The 11,010-nt window shown below is 34.1% G+C and overlaps 1 protein-coding gene across 1 annotated transcript; it reads left to right on the forward strand.

The window, feature by feature from the left end:
- The first annotated feature begins 2,476 nt into the window (after positions 1-2,476).
- On the forward strand, positions 2,477-10,704 carry LOC114364394 (luciferin 4-monooxygenase-like). The gene is made up of 9 exons (XM_028320579.1): positions 2,477-2,737; positions 5,258-5,465; positions 6,763-7,078; positions 7,331-7,490; positions 7,794-7,939; positions 8,266-8,395; positions 8,645-8,866; positions 9,546-9,716; positions 10,115-10,704. Exons 1-9 carry the CDS (start codon positions 2,621-2,623, stop codon positions 10,229-10,231), a joined length of 1,587 nt encoding a protein of 528 aa, XP_028176380.1. The 5' UTR covers positions 2,477-2,620; the 3' UTR covers positions 10,232-10,704.
- Positions 10,705-11,010: the final 306 nt, after the last annotated feature.

The following is an 11,010-nucleotide window of genomic DNA, read 5'->3' on the forward strand; positions in this document are numbered from 1 at the left end:
TACATAGTTGTTTCATTTCCATGAGATATTATACATTGTATTTTATTAGGTTTTTAAATTAAAATAAAAAGGTTTCTACTCATAACCACTAGGTACTACCTTTCCCTTATGGGAATGGAACGAAAAGGGAAAACTTACCATACACACTCTTTTTGTATAAAAATGTAATTGGTGTAAAAACCTATTCAAACTGAACATCCTGTATAGATCATTGAAACATTTTAAGATTGGTGAATACAATTATCATACTTTTTCCATATTAATATCGAAATTGTTAAAAGATAACTCTTTTCCATATTATCCTGCCGACCTCGTAGATGCATTAAGCAGCTCAACTTTTTATTATGTTTTCGATGGATCCGTATTAAAAGCTTTTAATATAATAATGAGAATATGTTTTCATGGAACAGACGAGCAGGTTAACACAATATTAAATTGCTTATTTGCTTCCACTTGTACATACATTCGAAGAATATGTATTCGAATAAAGCTGATTTTCATAACTTTCATTAGGATATCGGCCCAGGAAGTGAGAGACTAGCGTATAACATCATTGGGTACGTGGGATATTGAATAATTGTAAATATTTTTTCAAAATTTTGTAACATCTTTATATACCATGTTTTTACGTAAATAAAATTCTGATTCTGATTAACTTTTTTAGTTCAGCAAAGGTAAACAATCAGTAGTTTCAAATAGTCAAATTTTCAGGCTAATTGGTGTTAAAAAATATCAACACAGAATAGTAGTTTCATTAATATTTATGTAGTTCTAATCTCTAAAGTAGATTCTCTTAATTTGGGGCTGAGTGAGTAATGGTTGAAACAACTTATTTATTTTATTTATTTACAAGATCATTCCAACTTTTCGTATCCAAGGGATCCTACTAAATTCCCATGGACTCTAACGGGAGTCTACCGCTACTGTCATTAATACGTAATATAACAATCCTGGTGCACTGCCCTTTGCTTTCTGAAAGAATCGATAGTCGATACCTTACTTAGTAATTTACTGCATTCCACTTTCATGCTGGTGAATTTCCAATCGCTTTGGGCAAAGGTGGCAATCTCTACAAAAGCGGGGAGAAATCGACAACCATTTTTAACCCGTGTGAAATGGTTCGGACTTTATATTGGATTACTGTAAGTCCCAATGTTTGTTGAACGTCTTATGTAAACTAAAGACTAATGTTTAGCCTTACATGCTTGAAGGTAAACCAGAATAATAAAGTGTGCTTTGAGTCACAAAACTAACAATAATAAATTACATACAGCGTTATAACTCCGTTATGCGACAGTACTTGATCACTGTGACAACTGGCTATGTGTTTCAGAGATGGATGTACAGACAAAAGCACATCAGAGTAATAATACTTTTTTGTTCCAAAACACCATCATATAAGATGAAACGGTATTTAACATTTAGCTTAATGTTAAACCTAACCAACCTAAATATTGGAAACGAAGATATTGAGTTCGTTCGTTCGTTTCTGCCGAAAGACGTCCACTGCTGGACAAAGGCCTCCCCCAAGGTTTTCCACAAAGAACGGTCTTGCGCCGCCCGCATCCAGGCAAATCCAGGCACCGACCTTCACCAGATCGTCGGACCAACTAGTAGGAGGCTTCCGACTCGTGGTCGCCACTCGACAACTTTTCTGCCCCAGTGGCCATCAGTTCTACGAGCTATGTGCTCCGCTCACTGCCCACAAAGATATTGAGTATTTTTTTCCTAAGCCATTTTCTTTAAAATAAGCTTTAATTTATTGTAACCATAGGTAATTAGTAGTTGGATAAAGGTAGCTTTTTTTCTTAATCGTCTTTGTGTCTGATAATCACTTACCTACTTACTTCATCATTTCAGTGACGTATTACAAGCACATGACTTCCTCCTATTTCAATACTGCGAATAGGTACAGGATAATACATTCGTAATTGTTTTTAATGGATTCAATAACTTCAATACCAAAGAATTATTCCGTTCACAGTGAACATACTTTATCGGTATTGGTAATTTATCTAGTAATTCATAACTTTATTTGCGACATCTACTGATATTGAGAATTAGTAAGACCCTTATTAACATTCTGTATCGCAAAATGGGTGGATATTCTCAAGGCAATGAAAAAATATGCAATAATAAATTTTGATTTCAATATTTTAAACAAAGACGAATGTCCTATCCCTTACGCACCTATTGTGATGTTTAGATGAAAAAACAGGCTAGCTAGCACGCCCCAGAGCAAGGTCACGCCACACACAAAAAATAAACAATTGTCAATGTAAGATGTAAGTCAGAGTGCGTGACGTCATCTGAATTGTTATCGGTGTGATGTTTAATTTTAGATAGACACCGGTTTTCTAGTGTAGTATTTCGTTAATAATAGGGCAAGCTTGAGTTTAAGCCAAGTTTTAACAACGTTTCCTCATACGGGCCAATGCAGTACGAACGGTATGAATAATAATACGCATTTAAACGGCGTGATTTACCTCAGTCAATATAACTACAGTTGCCTAGCTTCACACTTATTTACAGTCACAACTTTCCTGTGTATGGCAGACTATTATTGAACAGTTCATAGTGCACTCTTGTTTACTTGTTTTTCATTTAATCAGAGGCAATAATGTTTAACAACAAAAAATACGTATTTGGTGATCAAAATGTCAAGGTTCCTGCTCATTTGAATTTCGGCAAATACATATTGGATCAACTTCGCCTTAGGAAAAATGAAGTGGCTTTGGTAAGTAACGGAACTGCGTACAGTTTAACATAAATGTGTAAAGTTAAAATAAATATAAAGAGACTTCCAGGCACCAATAAAATCAATTTATTTGAACTTTGAGCTATCCTATATATACAGTGTGAGTCACGTTAAAGTGTACATATGAAAATAGATGAAACTAGACCTATTTATATCGACAGAAAAGAGGTAAAAAAATTTTGGAGATTTTTTTTTAATTTTTTATAGAATTTTTTTTCTTCAAATTACTTATTGTAAAGAAAACGTAATAACTTTTAAACTAAGCGGTATATCCTGATAAAATAAAAACAGTAATAATGCTAAATAACAGGCGATCCTAAAAAAATACATAAAATACACAAAAAGGGCCAACAAATAATAAAAAATGATACTTTTTGAAAAAAATCTGCTCTTAAATTCGTGTTTTTTTGATTATTTGATAAATTTCTCCAAAAAATGCCCCTATAACCGGTGGTTTTTATTACGTTGTGTTATTTTCTATCGTATTACCTTTGTTAAACCAAAAATCGCATGTCTCTATCCCTATCACAACATTTGCTATGATCGTTTGAACAAAGGCCTGCCACAACATTATTCTCCGCTACAGATAGAGACAATTTAAATTTTAACTAAAATGCTTATTTTACTTCAAAATCTTTTGTTTTTATTTGAAATCTAACTTGTCTTTATCAAAATTACAAATCTAGAGCCATTTTCAGTTTCATTGTTAATGATGCATTGAATGGCGCGCCCGGAGAGGCTTAGTTCAAACGATCATTGCAAACGTTGTGATAGGGATAGAGACATGCGATTTTTGGTTTTACGAAGGTAATACGATAGAAAATAATACAACGTAATAAAAACCACCGGTTATAGGGGCATTTTTTGGAGAAATTTATCAAATAACCAAAAAAACACGAATTTTAAAGCAGATTTTTTAAAAAAAGTATCATTTTTTATTATTTGTTGGCCTTTTTTGTGTATTTTATGTATTTTTTTAGTATTGCCTGTTATTAAGCATTATTACTGTTTTTATTTTATCAGGATATACCGCTTAGTTTAAAAGTTATTACGTTTTCTTTACAATAAGTAATTCGAAGAAAAAAAATTCTATAAAAAAATAAATAAAAAAATAAAAATTTTTTGACCTCTTTTTTGTCGATAAAAATAGGTCTAGTTTCATCTGTTTTCATATGTACACTTTAACGTGACTCACACTGTATATAAGAAATTAATTAATTGCATGAAAAATTATACAATTCGAGGAAATAATACTCGTAGTGTATTGGTTTGAATCTCAGTAGATCTACTATGAGCACATTCACCCTGCTGCAAAAATATTAGATAACATTAATTATTGAATAAATGGCAATGCCAGATTTTGTATGGAAGGTGGCGTCTTTTTTTTTTCGCGCAGCCATCGANGGTGAACCAGGCATTAATTCGATGTCTCTACATAAACGAGTTAAAAACGATAAAAACATCGAGTGCTTTTCGCCTTGTTTGTTCATTTGCGAATAGAAACCTTCTGGATCGATCTAGTGGGACCTATAGACCGTTAGTTCAAATAGAGAGTTAGATCGTATTTAGACTAAAACTATACAGGATGTTAGGTAAATGGGTTTATACAAATCGGATTTTATAAAATTTATTTTGTATGAAAATTTAAAAAATTAAAATGATTATATCAAATTTCTGACTTCACCATACCATTTATATGCCCATGTTAACATGGGCTAGTGTCGGCTCATATACCCATTTACCTAACACCATGTATATATGGTCCTTTATTCGGATTATGCCGCGATATACTTACCTTTAAAAACCGCAGTAGAAATCTGTCTGCGTGTCATTCAAATTTTCTATTTTCAAGTGTGAATGAAAAATTGAATAAATAATATGAGCACGGTATGTAAAGTGCGGTTTTACTTCGAATTAGGCATTGGAAATTTCGTAATACGACCTTATTCACTTTCCACGAAGTAATGCCTTAAGTTATGACGTGTTTGATATTGGTAAATTTGATAAATCAGAAATNAATAGTAAGTTTGGTTTATTATACTATTTTGTAATAAAAAAACAAGGTTTGGTCGATGGCCGCGCGAAAAAAAAAAGACGCCAATTTCCGGCATTGTCTTTTAAGTAGGTGTAAGCATTGGGGGAGGCCTATGTCCAGCAGTGGACGTCCTATGGCTGAGATGATGATGATGATGATGATGATGATGATGATGATGATGATGATGATGATGATGAAGTATAGGTATCGTTAATATAATCTCAAAATTCTATGGCTGGGTTGCACCATCTTACTTTAATTTTGACAAACGTCAAAAATCTGTCATACTCCATATAAAAACACCGGTTAACGTCATAGTCACTGTCGAAGTTAGGTGCACCACCTAGCCTAAGAAGAAGGCATTCTATTCAATTTAAAAGTCAAAATTTTATTTCCATGCCATATTATTTTTTACTGAGATTGCATTGCCTGCTCCTCACGTGACGTATAATTTCTTGATGCAGGAACACTTCGACACCAGTGAAAAGATGACGTACAAGGAGTTGACGCAATTTGCGGTGAATTTAGCCATTGGATTGATTAAACTGGGAGTGGGCATCGGGGATACTGTGGCCGTGGGGTCTGAGAAACGCAACGAGTTCATGTCCACCATTCTTGGCATTGTTTTCACTGGTGCCACTTATACTCCATATGACTTGAAAAGTGGAAGAGGTGAGAATCTTTTCTAATAGATTTAGTTCTTCATCATTAGTGATAATATTCTTCTTTAAAATAAGGCAGTAGTTGGTAGTAAGCAGGTCCTTGAATGAAAAGATTTTGTTTCTTTAAAAAATATTAACAGACAACGGCATAATCTAGTTTGGCATCTTAAGCAGTTGTATTATCAAATTAGTACCTATTTGAAAATATAGGGGAGACCTAGGAGAGTTGTGACAGAGGTGAGTTGTGACAAGGGCGATTTCTCCTTACCTAATATAGTTAAGAAGCTGGTAAAAACGCTTGTTTGTCGCTTTTAAGACGCTCTTCTTGACTAAGTACCTGCGGGCGGCGCATGAGACACGGTTACGTAAATATGACGTCTGTGTACAAAAAAATGCGAAAAGTAAGTTTTTCTTCAAAATTTTATTTCAATTTATATCATGTTTTAGTATATGTGCACTGTTGTGTTATTTTTTCTCAAGTTGCATGGTTATTCAGGTCTCAAAATGTAGCACTGATCTTTTGTGTGCGCATCGTGTTTAGAAAATAAAAATTATTATTCGAACCAAGTCGTCATTTTAAACACCTAGGAGAGTTGTGACAGCCTGTCACAACTCTCAAATTCAAATTCAAATTCAAAACGTTTATTGCATGTCACATTACAATTTATATGTTGCTAGTAATCTCTCCTAGCTTACTTAATTTTTCTGATGGGCCATTTCCACGATGTTTTTAGATGTTTTTTTGTGTGTTAGTAGGTTCATAATTTGTATTATTACATGCTGTTACTTTTTTGATTCAGAATGCCTAATAACTATACATGAAAGCCATATAGAGGAACTGCTTGCTAAAGTCGAAATCTAGGACCTAGCTTATGAAGTGATTAGGTTAAAGGGTTAAAGTTTAAGATATGCTGCGAACTCTTACAATCTAAGCTTGTCAGGATACTATATTAAGAAGAAAGAGGCTTATCAAGTAAACCCAGAAGGCGAAGCTCCGTCTATGGATTATACCACCGTGACTATTTTATTTTTATAGAGGAGAAAGAAAATACTATAGGTATTAAGTAACTATAATATTAGCTAAAAAATATAATCTAGTATCTAATCTGACCAGGCGAAGTTCGTACTGCTTATATTACTCACAAATAATGTGGGAGTCTAATAGTAAAAAAAAGTCAGTCCAGTAGTTTCGGAGCTTATTGAATACAAACAAATAATTTATATACCTATATCAGTGTAGATTCTGTGCCGTCCAGTCAATTACCTACTTACTACATACTGTTGACACTATAAACTTTCTTTTTCAGCTGTATTGAAGCACAAAATATCTATCACACAGCCGAAATATTTCATATGTTCCAATTTGTTCTGGAACACATACAGCGATATTTTGAAGTCTTTTGACTGCATACAAACATTTATAACTTTGGACGACGCCATAGAATTCGTGGTGTCTGTGAAAACTTTGATTGCACGGGACGCTGACGTGGATCTCTTTGAGCCAGTGGCAGTACAAGGACAGACAGACGTAGCTTTTATTTTATATTCGTCAGGCACTACGGGCATGCCTAAAGGGGTGCAGCTGACGCATCTGAATTGTATACTGAATAGCTTAGCTGACGAGTAAGTTAATAATTTGATTTTTGTAACACGCTGTCAACTAATACAGGGTGTAAAAAGTGAGCAATGAAACCTAAGATAGCTGCACATTTTGATGATGTTGAATTTGAAGTGCAGTGAAAGTAAATAATTATTATTGTTAGGTAACTTTTCAAGATAATTGTGATTTGAAGTATTGACAAAAAATTTAACAAACCATGAAGGATAAATATCGCCAGCATATCCATCATCATTAAAAAGAAGTCTTTATTTCAGTTTTAAAGACGAATCTCTCAAAACTGTATTTCTATACGGGGAATGGTATCACAATTACGACACATTCATGACTTACAAGTTTCTGTCCTTGGGAAGGCGAATAGTTTATGTGCAGGAGCCATCACTGATATCATTCTTAAGTTGCATCCAAGGTTGTCAGGTGAGCATAAGAAAATCTTTTTTTAGATTTGCTTAGAAGGCTATGCTTCACCTGCACACTTACGGGGAAAATCAACACCGAAACTATTCCAATGTACTCGTACATCTCTGCGTTTGCTTCCCCACATAAATGACGTGGTAAAATAAAAGAAGAGATGTGTAATGAAATTATTGTACCTATCATAACATCGAAACGGTTTTGAGCCGTAGATTTGCTACGAGCATAAGAAGGTTACGTGACTCTGCTCTAAGGTTTACAAAACAAAAGCTTGTATTCTTCACGTAAGATGTTTTTATGTTTTAGGTAAACATCGCAATGATTGTCCCTTCTGTCGTTGGATACTTGTCAAAATCAGACGAACTGGGAAATTATAATTTGGACTCGTTGAAAATTATCTATTCGCGTTCATCGCCACTTCACGTCAAGACTATTGAGAACGTTAAAAGAAAGTAAGTTTTTCATAATAATCGCATAGTTTGACACTATTCAACAATAAATTATTCAGAGAGACAAAATCTTTAAATCTTTTCATTCTAGCCCTGAAAACAGATTTCGTTTTCAGTTTGCTGTAAAATCTATGTTGAGAGGCCATGAGGTCACTAAAAGATTGTCAATTGAGTTTGCGACCTAGTGACGTCATAGGTCACACAAAATCTAGACGCATTTTGACTTAGAGCATTAAAATGGTGTCAATCCGATACAACCATTTCATGTGTTGATATTTATTGTTCGTAAACGGTAATTTTAAATGTGACTTTATTACTTTTCTGTCAAGATTACCAAAATTGAAAATCCTGCAAGGTTATGGTATGACTGAGTCAGGGGAGCCGACGTCACAGAGTTGGGCAACGAAAGGATATAAGCCGGGAAGCGTGGGTATGGCTTCGCCAGGAATAACTTTGAAGGTAAAAATAACACATTTCTTAGAATTATAAACAAACGGAGTTTACAAAGACACGTAATAGATCTTTAATAGAAAGGGTGCGTTTGAGTTGAAAACAAACAAAAGCAAGATAGGTACTTAAGTCCTATTGTAGGGCACAAATTCAGGATTTTCAAAAATACTTTTATGTGATCAATAATTTTAAACATTATTTACTGCAGATTAGATATTTCATTGAATATTAACTAACTTAATTCTGTTTTAATTTTAGATTGTTGATCCAGTCAACAACGAAATATTAGGTCCTAATGAACGCGGGGAGATTCGACTAAGAGGGCCTGTGTTCATGAAAGGCTACATAGGAATGGACCCTTCCTCATATTTAGATGAAGAAGGTTTCTTCAAAACAGGCGACCTGGGATACTATGATGAAGATAAATACTTCTTCATAGTTGATAGAATGAAAGAAATTATTTCCTATGACGGCAATAAGGTAACGTTTAATTAATGAGGGCTATCGTTTTTATACTTAACAGTTGGCACCCCTGGCGATTGACAGGACCTTACTCTACAGTGGCGCCATCTTGATGAGTGCAAATGCGATAGCCCTCCTACCACTTTAGCGCTCACCAGTTGGTGCCACTGTCTTCGCTACTAGCAAGTGACAGGACCTTACTCTACAGTGGCGCCAACTGGTGAGTGCTAAAACGATAGCCCTCATTGTGATATTACGAAACTACGCTCAAAATTCAAGTCGATCTCTGGCATAGATTAAATAAACCTTTATTAATTGAATTTAAATATTTAGACCAATCACAGGACAGACTCTTCGAGTGGGATATTTAGAATAAGGAATAATTTCAAATACGTTCTAATTTAAGTATTGAAAGTTATTTTCGTTCAAAATTACTCAACAAAGAAATAATATTGTTGTTACATTTTGCTTCACCTAAAGCCAAGGCTTATATTACTTTATTTTTCTATTTGTTCTGAAATCCTATCTACCAAAATCTTTTCAGCAGATTGCTTATCTGGTTTAATATTACCACTGATAATATAAATTATATTTTACCTTTGACGCGATATTCTTCAGATGCTAGGTCAAATAAAGTGCCTAATTATTATGAAGATCTCCTTTAATTTATATTCATTGATGTGATTTATTCTCACAGGTAGCACCTTTAGAGCTAGAAGCTGTATTACAGCTCCATCCAGCTGTAAAAGAGGCCGGGGTGGTGGGGAAGCCCGTGCCTGATTTCGGGGAAGAACCGACCGCGTTTGTTGTCAGACAACCGGGAATGGATGTCAGTGAGGAGGAGCTAGTCAAGTTTGTTGCTTCGGAGGTATGTCTACAGTCAATAATAACACGAGTACGAGTAGTCACTAGTATTTTTTATTTTATTGATCACGATATTTCACGAATGACTACTACCTGATTACTCACGTCACGAGTACAAAATATTATGACTTCAGGCATTGCGATAATGAAAAATAATTCGACTTTTTTATCCACAACGAGGAAGCTCTTGACCTGTATCTCACGTATTAATATTATTCGTCTATTCTGATTGGCTACTTTAATTTTAACTGTAATGAGCTTATTGAGTTCTGTTTTCGTTTCAAATTATTGTTAAAGGAACTTTAATATTCAAATTTTATTAATATAAGTAGGTCTTTAGATACAACAACAATGAAATCCTTCTAAGATGTTCCGCATTTAATATTGATGTAAAATTTCTAGGTACCACCATACATGCAGCTAAGGGGCGGGGTGAAATTTATAGAAGAAATCCCAAGAAACTCCCGAGGGAAGATTCTTCGTCGCCGACTCAGAGAGCTTCTGAGTAACAAGCCTTAAATTAATATGAAAGCAAATTGAATGCCTAAAATGAGTGAACAGAATTTCATTTGTATTCAACTGATAACGTTTGAAGAAGCCATATTTTATATACGACCCTTTACGAGTCTACTATATGATACTAAATATGCGATTCAAAGAAATGTAATCGTAAATGTTACCATGAATGTATCGTATAATTTTTAATATAAGTATTTCTCAGTGTATATGTTAGCCTAGCTCAAATTAAATAAATATTTTTAAACCAATGTTTTTGTTTAACGCAAAATTGCTAGCATTACGTGCTTCAAAACGTGATTTCCCATATCTGACTTTGACAATTAAAAGGTAATTTTATAGCAATACGAACATGTGCCGTTACTTACCTATTCACCGTCTCAAATGACTGACTAGTTATACATTCATTCAAATGTAACGAGTACCTACATTACTTACACAGTTAATTAAAATCGAATTACAATTTGAGGGTCAAAATTAAGCTGTTGTTAAAAGTGTGCTATGGTAATAAATGGGTTAAATCCTAATAACACCCTTTTTTTCTTCTGCCCTAAATAAAACTATTTTAGAAAATATCAAAGCATTACGTGAATTTAAGTGTAACATATTTGTAACATTCGATCTGTCAGTGACCCGTACGGCTAGCACGAAAAACTTTCGAGTTCAAATCGTATGCGTACTCGAATCGCCATCAAAAGATTTAGTAAGAAAACTACAACAGCGCCCTTGTGAACGTGTCGTAAAGTGAACTTAGTATGAGATGTGGTTGCACGAAACTTATT

The sequence above is a fragment of the Ostrinia furnacalis genome, unplaced genomic scaffold (assembly GCF_004193835.3).
Source record: "Ostrinia furnacalis isolate ACB-3 unplaced genomic scaffold, ASM419383v2 OfSCF0067, whole genome shotgun sequence".
NCBI lineage: Eukaryota > Metazoa > Arthropoda > Insecta > Lepidoptera > Crambidae > Ostrinia > Ostrinia furnacalis.